Source organism: Acanthaster planci, linkage group LG04 (assembly GCF_054643075.1).
Source record: "Acanthaster planci isolate LZ-2023a linkage group LG04, COTS_SCS, whole genome shotgun sequence".
Classification (NCBI taxonomy): Eukaryota; Metazoa; Echinodermata; class Asteroidea; order Valvatida; family Acanthasteridae; genus Acanthaster; species Acanthaster planci.
In genome coordinates this window covers 4,243,619-4,258,655 of record NC_141780.1, presented here as the reverse complement: position 1 = coordinate 4,258,655, position 15,037 = coordinate 4,243,619, and the positions used below count along the sequence as shown (strand labels likewise).

Below are 15,037 nucleotides of genomic sequence, written 5' to 3'. Positions count from 1 at the left end.
AAAAACCTTCAAATACCAGGCATGCAACTTGGACTTTGACAAAAAACGAGGAAATCCCAATCTTTACAAGACTTCAATGTTTTTCAATTTTCAACGGCAAGAGTGTGAAGTGAAAAACCATTAAATCAGTTGATCCGAGGACAAGTCGCATACCTGAAATATGGATGCTGATGTGTCATGGCAGAACAATCCTCTGGGACTGCCAAATATCTATAACCAGAGAGAGCTGTAACCACGAACATTGCATTCATTTTAATGGCTTCAGCTGCTGAAACCAAAGTCCCAAGTTAAATGAATTTCCTGTGACTGGCGCAGAGTTAAATTGGGGCAATCCAATGTCATTCTGTATGTACATGTACACACAATAGCCAACATTATGCAATGCAACATGCGTGTACCTCAACCTGAACAGCAGTAACAAAAAACAATGCAGAGGGTTTGAAAAATGCTGTGTTATTGTTTGTAATTCTTGCTTTGACACAAAGACTGTTTGTTTGTACCTTTCTCTGGAGTACGCCAATCTTGCGCTCCTTAATATCCAGCATCTCTTTGAGTTCGTTGACCTCAGAGAAGCGCTTCGTCTTGTCCGTACTGAGAGTGCTCAGGAGTTGCTCTTTCCTGACAAGGGTCATCTCCTTTTCGTCGAGGCGTGCCCGCAAAGCTTCCACCTGATTGGTGCATTGATAAAAAAAAAGAACGAGCAGCTGTGACCTAATTTTTCCTATGATGTCACCATAGTGCTGGACCTATGATGTGTTGTTATGGTAACAAGTGCATAGTGTTGTGATGGTAATCTACCTATTCAAGATAAACTAGTCCAGCATGCAGGGTCCGCACATGGTTGAAGCTGCCCGTAGGAACACATGCGGTCTCCATGGCCAAGGCAGTCCACACGTGGTGGTATTATTTACATTTAGCACAACCCAGTCATGTGGGTGAAAAAGGTCTATATGAGCTACAGGCTGCTAGAGCAGCTCTTTGAGTTAAAGGCATTCCATCTTGTACAATGTAAGTCAATAAGAACCCTAACCCCTATTTCACACACACAATGCCCATGTACAGAGAAAGAAACCAAACATAGTCAGAACAGGTTCCAATCACACGCGTACTAATATGGAGTGTGAGTGGTTACATACACAAAAAAGCTCAAATTAAAAAAAAAAAGTTCCCATACTTTTGTATAAAAACCTGAAATTCAGAGTAAAGATCTAATCATAAAAAGCTGCAATCGGCTGAAAAACTGGCTTCTCACACCCCTGCAATAATTTGAATAATCTCCGGAAGTCCTGAGAGCACTTTGGGACAACAAGAAAAATCTCTAAGAACTCAGAGACTGGATGATAATCCTTGCATGAAAAGGCATCCGATATCCAGAACCAAAAAAACAGTAAAAAACCTGGCATGTTTTTGGTGCAGTGTTGACTCAGATGGCCCTGCAATTGAACGTGGGGGTGGATAAATGACACGCGACGCAATGCACCCCATAGGCTGAGTGGAAACAGGTTATTCATGACACAGCAGATCAAAGGACCGAGCGGGGACCAATCGCTTGACAGGAGGGGACCTTCCAGTGGAATCCATTTATCAGTGCTGGGGTTCCAACACATAGACAGAAACAGAATTAAAGCTAATGATGAGACAAACCAAAGCCAGATATTTATAGACCCTGTCTCGACATATATAGAGGTTTTCATGTGATGTAACATGACGGGCAAAGGCATTTCAAATCTATGTATTTCTGTTGGCAATTCCATTAATGCCAGAATGTTGAGAGACTCGGAAGGCTTGCGTTTCCCCACACATGTTGTTCTGTACTTCGACATAAACACGAAAAGGGGGAGGGCTCTGTCGAAACTTCCACTTCGGCATGTCCCTTCTTTGAAAGCAAGGGGGTACATAATGGCTAATCAAAATGCAACAGATTAATGCAACACAACACTATGCAACAGAAATGACAAAATGCAACCAATGAAATGAGAGCAAAACAAGCCAAGACTAGTTCAAGACATGGACTGGTGTAGCCAATGATCTCTACATCCTGATTGGATATTTCTGTACACAAACAAACACTTCCTCTATGGTTCTGTCTTTGGTCATCCAAAGATGGCCACTACCACATTCTGCGCAGGAAAGCACATGACAGAAGTTTGTAATTTTCCATGTTTTCAAGCTGTATCGAGAGATAACTAAGTAATTTGAGGGTTACTTAGACATAGAACAATTTTTATCTCAATATCCTTGGCACAAACAAAAGTAAAATGAGTGCACATAGAAGCCTCTTTGAGATGTTGAATCTACTGGTGAGACTTTAATTGAGCGCACAAATGCATTTGGGCCTCCAAAGATGGTACCAAGTGGCGTCCTGCCCTCACTCTCAACACACTCCGCAGTCAAAAATGTTGGGACCAGTGGGTCTGATCCCACTTCAAATCAAACTCAAACCCATTGGACTCCAACTCACGTCTGCCTGCAGGATGCTGGAGTGCTGCTCTTTGGCTGCCAGTGACTCCTTGAGCAGACTGACATGGGCCTGGTAGTCCTGATGCTGGTGGGTCAGCGTCTCGATCTTGGTCTGCAGCGCTTGCACCTCTGACGATTTCTTGTTGAGCTCGAGTTTGAGTTGATCGACCTGGGCATGTCAAACGGAAGAGTCAAGACAATTAATCGGCCTCTTTGATGTGTACTCCATTATGCATGAATGTACTGGAATTTCATCCCCTATTTTGAAATTCGTGAATTTGCCAGTGCAGAGGGACAGCAGATGAGTTCGAGCTTTCCCATGTTACATGTGCTTTTTAAATGGGTTTTAATGTTTTCAGTGCAACAGAAAGTCCACTATCTTAAATTTTATTACAAAAATGTTAACAGCTTCACAGTTAGAGCACAATATAAATGTGGCTGTCCTCCACAGTACAAAGACTCATCAAGTTACATCCAAAATGCCCAAAGTTGTGTATACTTGAACAAAGGCCCAACAACCTTTACGTGAATACTTCATGAGAAAACAAGAAAGCCTCTTGAGCAGGAGAGTTTGTCTAATTGCATGCTCTCAGCTATATGACACAGGAAAGCATTTACATCAAGATGTTGACAGTTAGCGCGCAATATTTCTGGTTATGACAAAAGTCCATGCGACGTAAAAATTAAAAAGAAATGGAGCAAAACTGTATCAAATGATAACATCCAGCCAATGATGTTGTTAACCCTGGTGGCGTATTTTATGCTGGTAATCACTAAGCTGATGCCTTGCACTTCTCAGCGTTAACTGACCTATGATAAACACAAGCTGTTCTGTTTTCTTTTTTTTTTCCTTATCTGTTTTTTTCTTGCTGGTTGAAACCCATGGTGGGTCCCCGCCCTCAGGCTGTGAGAGGGGCTTGGAGAAAAAAGGCTAGTGCACTGTCCTCAGGTCTGAGAGGTCATGAAACCTTATAGGTCAGCAATGCCTGGGATGACTGCAGCTCATGCAGAGAGATCAGGAAATTAAGTCAGGTGAGAAGTGGTGGAATGGTCTACACTGACTTTATTGGGGCTGGGCGTGCTGTGCGATAGTGTATATTGAGTCTGAAAAGTAGCTATCATAATAGATTTAGAGATCATACATTTTCAAAGCAAAAATGAGATAAATTTTTTCAAGACAAAATAAGTTTGAACTATTGCTGTCAAAGTCAAGTCATGATTCATACTAATTTAGAATTGAAGACAGCAGAAGTCTCACAAGACTCTACTGAAGTGCAGTCTTCGTGTAGTTTGATAAAGCATGCCTGTACACACTAATTACTCTCACAGCATGTGTGACACATTTAACACAGCACACAGCCATCAGGAGCATGAGGGCTCCTACAAGCAGGTCCAACGGGGGGACAAGCAGAACCGTGGGGAAGTTTCTGCAGCAATCGCACCTCCCTCCCCTCCTCTCCCCCGAGCTCACCTGGTTCTTGAGAAGCTTGGAATGGCTCTTGTAGTCATCTATCTCTCGTTGCCGGTCTTCCCGCTCCTCGGGGCTCAGCGAGCCCAGGGACCGCACCCTCCTCAGCTCATGCTCGTACTCCCGGACTCGACTCTCCAGGGTGGCGATCTTCTCCTCCTGCAGAGCCAAGAGACAAGGAACTCATCGAACGAAGGGTCTTGAAATAACAGAATGCTAACACCTGGGGAATTCCGCACCTCAGTGATGTAATTACACAAGCAATAAACTACGGTAACCTTAGCACTGCCCAAGATTTTGTTAGAAAAACTCTTTGAGCTTTCTTGCCATGCTTGGGTTAGATGTGGCGCTCGGTGCTCTCCTTACTGTCAAGGTCAAAGCACTAAATTACATATTATCATATCCCCAAGGCACAAGTCCCATCTATATGTAGATTGATCAGAATAATTGTGGGGTTCAACAAAGCAATTAACAAGTGCAGAGTTTGAATCTGCACCCGCCAAACACTGTATCACAACTCCGCATCAGTAACTGATACAGGATTCTGCGGGGAGTTCAAGTCCAGTTGCAGTCAGTTATACCATACCAGGATTTATCAGCACACTTCTTCCTACAATGCAGAAAGTAACTTGCACACGGTCGGCGCTGACAGTGTTTCAGCATGCATTGGACAGGTTTCCTTTTTACTTCCTCCACGCTTTTGTCAAGTATTCAAAGGAAAGTTAATGCTTTTCATAATGAGATAGTTTTCACGACAGAGCAAGTGCACTTTTACTTTCAAGTTTATAAACTGTCTAATTCGCTCCTAAGCCTGTCGAGCCCAAGTAAGGAGGCAGTGGATCAGTCGAATGAAAACCATTCAAAAAATGCTTTGACGTATGTGTGCCGTGCATGTAACTCGACAGTGTGTTTGATCCGATGGTTGGTGCACACATGTATATCATGACATTAATACATAATCATCAAATCAAGATGTACCTGCCATGAAGGAATGCACCGGGATATATACATGTACACGTGTAGCCTTAAAACTGCACAACGATGACACAGATTCATATTGAAGGTGAAAAAGCGGAAAAACATCAAAGACTGGACACAGTGGCTTACATATGTACAATGTACTGGATATATCCAGGTTTGGTGCCCAGGGTAGGCAGGAGAGGAGAGAAAGAGGGGGCGGGGACGGGGTGTATTAAAATGAGGGATGACATTACAAACTGGTAGCTAACATCAGCATGCATGGAAGGGACACATATGCTCTTCAGTGAGGTGGATCGATTTTTCCAGGTTTCCAAGGGTTTTAAGGAAGGAGTAGGCATTTGACCTACAGAAGGAAGGTCCTTCCAATTTGTCATTTCTCATTTTTGGAGGGGTGGGGGAATATATGTATGTTAAAATCTTCCCTTACCCAAACCCCTCTTTCCCAGTTTGACAGAATTTGTATCATCATGTTAATACCCGAGCATGCCAAATTCAACAAGACTCTACGTGATTTACATAAACCTCAAAGCTTAGGGTTGACCTGTTTATCAAGATGGTTTCAACTGGGGCGGTGTACATGTACATGTACATGAACCCTAACTGGCTAGGCCCTTGCAGCTACATGTAATCTTTCAAAATCCTCCAACTACCCCCATCAGACAATTGGCTACAGCCTCAATCCTCCAAAATCCTCCGATATTTCTGAAATGTGTTCTGTGGAGGGGTGCCCATTGCCTCAATCCTTCAAAATCTCTGGCAATTCTTCTGATTATGTTGAGGCAGTGTGAATGGTATCCTGAAGCAGCATGGAAGATTTCACAAATTTATGCATGGCCGAACATAAACACAACCTCTAACCCACAACATTGAGGCAATGCATCCTTCGCAATAATCAGCAATGTGATTTTGCCATGCAGCCTAAATCCTCCAGAACTGCCTGGGGGACTTTGAAGGATTGAGGATCATGGTTAGGGTTAAACTCAGAGTATGCAATGAATGTATGTACATTGTATATATACACGTACATGTACTGCACGTACACCAGTATGTTTCAGCATTGAAGCTACATACTGTACAAAGTCCCAAACACCAGTCACAACCAGCATGCACCCATCACCTCAATTCCTGCCCGTGTAGAATGGAGTGGTACCTTGGTTTTGGCAGTTTTGCAGAGAGATTTCACCAGGTTAATTTGCCTGGATTCATCCGACTGGAGCACGGTGTCCACCAGCTGCTGCTCAAACCAGCCAGCCTGGGCAGCCGACTGGCGAAGCTCCTGACGGTCATCCAGCCAGTGTCCAGTCAACACAGGGTGTACACCCAACAACACGGGCACGCACAGACACATTTGGACAGCATGCGACAGTTGCACAAATGCAGTTGGCAAGGTTTCGGTGTTAGTATGGCGGGTGTTAGATGTACGTATACAAAACAAACAAAACACAAAGTGCAAATAAAAGTTCACATTTTTGTACAAAACAATGGTACACGATTGTACGCTATAGCGTACCGAAGTGGGATATCATTTTGAACCAGGATGTTTAGTACTAATACACATGTTGGTTCATGTGCTAGTTCATGTGCTAGTTCTCATGCTAATGATTTTTACACACATAATTGTGTGCGTGACATATTCTCTTCGGTACTCTCTACTGTATGTGTAAACTTTCAGCCATACAGCCCTAAATTTGCCAAAATCAAACACACAACTCTGTTCTTTTGCTTTGTATGGGTAGTTGTTTTCTGTTTTTTTGTGGAGTGTGCAAGCTCAGCCACTAGTTCACAAGGAACTTGATAGCGAAATTGTTTATTCCAAGAATTTGAAATTGGCTCTAAGGCACAAGTATGGTATTTTAAGATGCAAGTACCCAGAAAGCTTCCTCAAAAGATTGTTTGAGAAGTTCGACATTGGTTTAGGAGTCCCTAAGAAAAATCCAATCATATTCCTTGAAAGTTTTCAGAAGAACACAGCACACGTGTCAGTGAAATGCTTCACCCGTTTCTTAAACATGCACCTACGTATAAAATACTGAGTTGCGCAGTGTTAAGGTGTCAGGAAAGAGTATACACAGTACATACATATTCTTCACTCCAAATATATCAACCAATATTGTGCACTTGTTAAACCAGCATTAAAAAAAATCAGAGCCTGTATTAGTTCACATGCAGGTCTTGCTTACTGAAAATAAACACCTGTGGGACTTACGTCAGCCAATCTGCTCCTCTCCCGGTCCCGCTGGTCCAGCATTGTCTCCAGCTGCAGGATGCGGGACTCCGCCTCCACGACCTTCGACCGCAGCCGGTCTGCCTCTTCCCGCTCGGCCTCGGCCAGGTGCTTGGCCGGTAACCCTTTGCTCTGAAGCATCTCTAGCAGCTTCTTGATGCTCTCGTCCCGGGCGGCCAGCGTCTGCTTCTGCGTCTCGCTGCGGATCTCCATCTCCTCCAGTGTCTTGCGCAGGAGGAACACCTCCTTGGCCAGCCGCTCCCGCTCCGCCCGCAGTGCCTCGGCCTCGTGGCGGGGGGCCAGGTGGGCGCCGGCGCTGGCCGCGTGGCTGGAGAGCGAGGCCTGCATCTGGGCGTTGAACTCCCGCTGGTGTTGGAGCTCATCCTGCATTTGCTTCAGGTCCTGACAGTAGTTCTTTGGGTTGGGAGGAAGGAAGAAGAGAAGAAAATTATCAGTCTCGGGGGATCAACTTTCGTTCAGAAAAATTGTCTCCATGAAGCACAAGGGGCAAAGGTTTCTAAAGAGTTCCTCTGCATCTACTCTAGGACCGGGCAAGAGTTCTTGGGGGAAGAGTTCTTGAATGGAAGAGTATGATCAGTCTTGGGAATAAACTTTTGCTCGGGAACACTGTCTGCCGGAAGCACTTTCCAAAGGGTGAAAGGTTTGTAAAAACATTGCTAGAATTCTTCTTGCAACTGTTTCAGCCCCTGGCTGCAGTACTTATGGGGTGGGAGAAGGGAAATGGAACAATATTAGCAGTCACTGAGATCATCTTTCTTCTGGAAATTTGTCTGCAGGGAGCACTGTTCAGAGGAAAATAGTTTGCACTGACGATGCCGGCAGACTTTTTCCTGCATTTGAATCAGATCTTGGCCTGAGTTCTTTGGAAAGTGGGAGCTTTGTTTTAGTCTGAATCAGCTTTATCCTGAAAGCCATATTCAAGAAGCATTGTTCAGAGGAGGCCAATGTTTGTTGAGACACATTGAAAAGGAATTAATCTAATGACCCCTGATATTGCTAAAAGGAAAAGTGTTAAGAACCACATGTTCGTGATTTCGTAGTACAGCATAACCATCATGTGATGAACTTTTTTTGTACACTGAGTGACTGAGGAAGCAAATACAAGGTGACACTAATACATGTATGGACTTCAACGAAGTGTACCCATATGTGGAAGAACTACTGGTAGATGGGGGAGGGAAGTAAATAAACATGTAAACTGCCACATCTTCCTCCATGTTTTGTTCCATTTCTGTACATTCTCAGTCTTTTTTGTTCAATCTAGTGTTGTCATAATTTAGATACAGAAGTGCCTAAAACCAACAAAGTTTTCTCTGAACCTAAAAAGAACCATTACAGCGCTTATTTATGAGCAAAAAAATTCCTAGAACACTCTTATTCATTCATTCATTTCGGTTTTATTGTCACAATTATGAATATCTTATTGGTCTTTTTATATGATTGAAGTGAAATGAAACAAGAATAAATGTAAATGTGTAATAAGATAACAGTATTGAGATGAGATTCGGTAACCAGGAGAACCCGGTACCCGTGGTCAAAGCTGGAATATTACAATAACTGGCCCAGTAACAAAACACTGCATTGGATTGTTTTCAACCTCTATATCCCCTGCCACCTCAGACGATTTCAAACTGTCAACAGTCATCCCGGAAAAATTGGGGCAGTTGGCCAAATTGTACCGGTAGAGAGAGCACACAGCTAGCAGACCGCAGACAAAATGGCACATATACCATGATTCACACCTCAACCTTGCGCTGTGGGCCCCTCCCTCCCCCCCCCTTCACATCTCTTTCCATACCTAGCCCTATTTGTCGTCACAAAGGTTATTTTCAGCGAGAGAATTCTATCTGTGCACAGGCTACACCACGTTGCAGGGGGGCCTCTCGTGGAGCAAGACTGGAGAAACCTGACACTTGTGAATATCAGCCGTTTCAATTCAGTGGGTATAGTTATTAGATCAATAACGATGGCTTGCCCCAGGAATCATCCTGCAGGAATCAGAGGGCACAGGAGCTCTCCTCAACTTCTTCTGCCCTCTGCAAATATCCATCTAGGGGACAAAGACCTTTTTTTTGGTGACTTAGGACAGTAAAGCTGAGGAAAGATCTGTCATAGGCAACAGCAAATTTACTACATATACCTTGCACTGGAATATAATATATTTTCTCCATACATGTATCAAAGAAGTCTACTGGTGCAGATGCAGATACAAGTACATGTACACTGTACAAAGAAAAGTGCTACACAAGTCATCGATTTGTAAGATTTGAAGCTTTGCATGGTGGAGGAGACATGAGAAATGGGTTTGCGGGTACACCATGGAATCAATCTCTTTTGGGCAAGGTGTGGTTCTTAAAAGAACCGGTGAGTGTTAACTCAACGTTTCGGCCAGTGTGCTCTGGCCGTCCTAAGGACTAGAACCACACCTCGTTCATCAAGTTGTGTTATTTTGCTTCATATTCACTTTCTCCCAACACATTACACTCACATCCCTACACGAGCAGGTATATGTACCAGTATGTATGGGCATAGACGTTGGTTTCCTTCCTCCATGGTACAGATCTATACATGTACATGTATGGTAACTTTAGTACTTGCAACTTACTGTCCGACAAAGTAAAGGTCTATATGTACATGTGCATTCCATACACAATGGATGTTTGCTCATAAAAATATGACACATGTACACCTGTCCCTGTGCAGTGTACCGATATGTGATACAAGTTCAGATAAAAGGTTTTGACAAAGCCTGTACTAGTACAGTATATGTACATATATTGCTATTTGCTCAGGTGCATGTGTACACCGCTACATGTACACTGTACATGTACGTGGTGCAGGTGAATCTTGCATGCACTGTAGGTGTCTGCACGTACTGTCCGGACTTGTACAATCACAATGCACGATGCAATGTACATGTATTCTGAGCATGTACATGTAAATACAAAAGAGGGAAAATCTTATACCCCTCTACATGTACATTCATGACACGTACCAACATAACGTATGGGTACTTGAATGTTTCAATTAATTACCTAGAACTCCCGAGGCAATTTTGGCTTGGTGCATATCATGTGCATGTACCTTCCGGAATATTCCACAGGTCCTCTACCGGGCAACAAACTAATGGCACATTTCTTGTGTACACTCCAATTTGAAAGGGGTATTGAGACCCTTCAAACTAACCAACCAATACACGTACCTTCCTTAATCTGACAAAATCCTCCAAACCTGGGCTAAATTTCAAAGACCTGCTTTTATAACAGTCAACAAAAAAGTCTTTCTTCCTATAGCAGAGAAATTTTCTAACCTTTTAAAATGCACTATTACATGGCGGTGCTTGACCTGGTTGTGCCTATAGTTGTAAGGGCGCATCAAGATTAAGCAAATTTTTCCTCAAAGGTAGGCACGCCTTTTGCGGTGCTAAAAACTTACTGTCTGCAAGAAATGCAAGGAGCCTCTAAATCCTGTAATGTAGCTAAGCAGCGCCGTGAAATTTGGTCCTGGTCCTGGTAGATTATCAAGGATCTTTGAGAGATTTGTCGCAGCTTTTCACATTTCTATGTCAAACCTTATAAAAACTTGACCACAAAAGTTGCATAACCGCATTTTCAAAGTGCGAGTTTTACAGTTTACTGCACACAATAGGCTCCAACTCCTTTCCTTGGGTTCAACCTGAGATGTTTATTGAGAAACAAATCAGTTCCCGTGCTTTTTTGGATGTGGCAAGTTCTCTTCCGGCACGAAAATGTCTTCTTTTCAAGACAGGGGACAAAAGCTACCTAACACTGAACGTATGTACGAGTACGAGCACTGGCCGCTGATAATAACCTCCATCAATTCTGCTTCTCTTAGTCATTTCTTGCCAGGCGCACAGCGGCACGAGCTGATGTACATTTCATGTACTTTGATTTGTGTTTGTGCCAGAATGAATCAGCGGGAAAGTGCCTTTCAATTTGAACACATCAAGCTTCATCTGCGGTGAACTCGCTTGATGATGCCATTTTCCTGTCTGTATCCTCACACAGCGCCCGCAGCTTTGTCAAATAGTCTTTTTCCTTTACTTTGATTTACCTGTCAAGTGTTCGCTCGGTTGTTGAACCTGAATAGTTTGCACTGACGTCACGCGTTTTCCGCAAGTTTTCCAATCCACCAGTTTCTGACTTCAGGCTGAGTTTACAAAAAGACATTTTTGGCTATGCCCACACAACATCCATGACATGCATACATGTACACGCGTGCCTACTGGTACTTTAAGCATAGCCTGATACAAAAATGGATGATAAGCGAGTGTGACAAATGTAACTTCGAGTGCCAATGATATACTTGAACATGGTGAGTATTTCTGCAAAGATTAAGGCTGCATCCGAATCTCTTGTCTAGAGCTAGGTCTAGGTCTTCATTCCATTGGAATTGCATGGAGACATGCAGACAATAGACCTAGCCATAGCTCTGGAAGCCCATTTCGGACACGGCTTAAGGCTCTTTCCGAAATGCTTAACTGCAGCTGGCATTAACGCTGTAGGCATTTATGGAAATGTACCTCTGTCATCTCAATCCACTCCGAGCTGGAACAAAAGAGGGCATGTTTTGAAATGAAATTGGCAGTCCTTTGGTACGTACTCACCGCATAGGCGTGCGAGTTTATGCACATTTGACACAGAGCATGTTGAGCACGCGCAACGAATTTAGTCTGGTATGTATGGTCTTCGCGTGCACACTGAACGCGTGCAAGAACCCAGTTGGAAAACTTAGTATCATCTGTCTTGCTTTCGCCACTGAGGGTGCACTTCAGCTCCGGGCGGATAGGCTTATAATATGACTGCTCATTGTTGTCAAGTACATGTTAGTCACTTGGCTTGGAGCCAAAGCTTCTATACAGTGTAAGGCTAATGATATGATTTTCTACAGCATACAAATCCATGTACATTTGACATTCAATTGAAACAAGACAAATATCAAAATGTCTTTGGTCCCAATAACATCCATGTTTCAACACATGTGCTAGTACATCGGCCGGTATGTTCGTCATACTGCAGTGAATGGATTCAGATTTGTTATTGGTCGAAACTTGATCACGTGATATGGCAAAAACATGCATGTGCTAGATCGCAAAAACATGAGCAATGTTTGCCGTGGTACTAGTACATGAATGAAGCACCCAACAGGTACATTACCTTGATCTTTCCCAGGGTTAAAAGTGTTCTTTCTGCTGTGTGGTATTGGCGTGACAGAGGTCGCAATATGATATTCTTCATGACAGGTATCATGAACTTACGTGTGCATGCACAATTGGTGCAATAACCACACCTGTTACTGCACAAAAAATGTACATGGTCACGCTTTCTTTGCACATTATGCATAAATATTCACATGGTGTAAACAGGTTTTGACATTTTGGTCTACAAGTCCAATTCTCTACAACTGGTGAGACTGATTTGTTCTTAACCTTCAAAGAGCAGAACAATCGTATTTCACACGCTTAGTGGAGTTAGGTTTTTCATGTTCATACATGTCCGGACATGCGCAAATTTTTTTTTTCACAATTTGCTGACTGTAGGTGTTAACAAATTCACACTTACTATTTGAAATCATCTGACGTTTTGTGACATTTAGTCACGGTTCAAGTAACGTGATTTTTATGTCTTGATACCATCGGACAGGCGATACATGCACATCTATGCATCAAAACTGACAGTACTCTCTTCATATTTGAAAGCAATCTCTATGATAACACTATCGAATGGACAAATCATCTTCAGGCGTCTCACATTCTGTGGATGTGTGAAGCATTCATCTGGAAAATGTTACTGCAAATGGTTGCTGCATGTACATGTACATGTACCAAGAATGGCACCAAAAAATGTGAATGGTTGCTGAGCCAAAGAGAATGTCAGCCCTCTGTGTAGATAAAAATTACCAAGTACAATGCAATGCACAAAGTGATACATGTACATGTGCTAGTGTAATCCGCCCGACACAGCGCATACCTCATGTCTGTTTATTGATTTGGACTGTCAGTTCACCCCGTGCAGTCTTCACATCTTGTCTTTCAGTTGCACTGTGAGTGGCACGGTGAGTGCTTGGCTCGTGGGGGAGGAGGAGAGGGAGAGCGATGGGACATCTCAGCCCCTGTCTGCATCTTAGCATTTGCCGTGATGCGATCCCACATTAATTCATGAGACTATGCACAAGTTCAAGACCCTCCTGTATGAACGCGCGTTGATCATTCACCGACGTTTTAACCCGGTGTCCCCCCCATTTGTTATTTGGTGCATTGTGCAGGTGTTGGACATGTTGTGGTTTCTCACACTGTGATAGGCAGGGACAATGAAATGAATGCCCTGTACTGGTACATTCAAGGTAAACATTGTTTGTGCACAGCAAACAAAGCAGGGTCGTGATTTCATTATTGCTGCACATGTATGGAGAAGCTGACAGAATATAAACACAACTGTCGGTAGGCCTATCATTACAGACTGCATTCATGTACATGTACATACATGTATATACATGTACACCTGAGCTTTGAAGCTTTTCATGGTGAAGGTACATGTAGCATGTTAGTTGTGGTGCAAGGTGCATGGTGCTACCACAAACATCTATAAATTACACGTACAATTGTTTTTAAACAGATTCCTTTTTGAACACAATGTCCACTAAGAATCATAGAATGCCTGGCGACACATGCTACAGCTGAACTCGGCATTTTCACTTAATGTGGCCCCACAGATAATGAAAATAATTAATTCACGACAGACTTGTAAACAGCTATCTGTGTGTGACCTAAACGACAGTTCAAGGGCAGACACGGCTACATCTACACAATGGGATGCGCACGCGACTGCCCATCGCCATGTGCACACAGTCAATATCCCAGCTGCCATCGCGCCTCGACGCCTACGTTATATTCCTTGACGCAATGCTAATCCGGCCAGATGGGGCCAATATCAAAGTGCCGTTTCCTGAATTACAAATTGAGTCGACTCAAGCCAGCTGGTGACGGTCCATTGGCTCTGCGTGTCCAAGATAACAAGATCCAGATTTTGACATTTAAACATTTCAATCCTGGATAAAGGTGGATTGTACTGCCTAATGTACAACTATCCTCTCTTTACTAAATTGTCCAAAGCATGGACAACAGATGCCCACACAATCAGGGTTGCCCCCGAGAGAAATGTATCTCTTTATACCTGGACAAAATTTGAAAAAGCTCGCAGTCCATTAACATGTCATTAGCTCCAGAAAAAGCAGAATGATTCTGACAAGATCCTAGAGGTGTTAGCTCGACGTGTTGGTTCGCAAGCTCAAAAGTAATTGGGTGTTGCACTGCCGAAGAATTGAGGGTCCCTTTAACAGTCGTCACCAAGCAAATGGGTCTACGGTCGCCATCACATGATGCACTGACAGGACACATACTGCTAAATTCATCACAGGTCTATTGATTGTTCCACGACCAGACAATCGTCTGCTATTATTAGCCCTGTTTCCTGTTCTACACCTTGCTCCATCAATGAGTCTGCTGCCTCATTAGTACACATAATACGCCAGCAAGGTTAGGCAAGGTTATGAACCATCAAGCCTTTGAAGTGTTTTCGTCTCTCAGTTTTCGGATCCCAAAAACAGTGAAAATATCAGAAAATATTTTTGATGATTAAGAATTCTGAGTCACACTAATGGAAGTACATGTATCCCCACCCTCGGAGGGTTCTTAAAGATTGAGAAGCCAACTTATTTTTTATGGAACCTGATGGCCCAGAGAGCTTGAAGTCCAATGAAAGCATCTCTGTTTCCTGCATGATCGCATTTTGTTAAAATTAACCCTAACCCCCTCAGGTGTAAGCAAAATCATGTTGAAATTGCAAGATTCAGGACTGTTCAGG

The 15,037-nt window shown here is 43.2% G+C and overlaps 1 protein-coding gene across 1 annotated transcript in view; it reads right to left on the bottom strand.

Moving 5' to 3' along the window:
* LOC147799314 (ERC protein 2-like) overlaps nt 1-15,037 on the bottom strand; it is a 43,302-nt gene that overhangs the window by 24,805 nt on the left and 3,460 nt on the right. Inside the window, 5 exon segments of the mRNA XM_087135431.1 lie at nt 501-668; nt 2,462-2,629; nt 3,932-4,087; nt 6,060-6,185; nt 7,116-7,547. Of these exon segments, the coding sequence (XP_086991557.1) occupies nt 501-668; nt 2,462-2,629; nt 3,932-4,087; nt 6,060-6,185; nt 7,116-7,547 (1,050 nt within the window).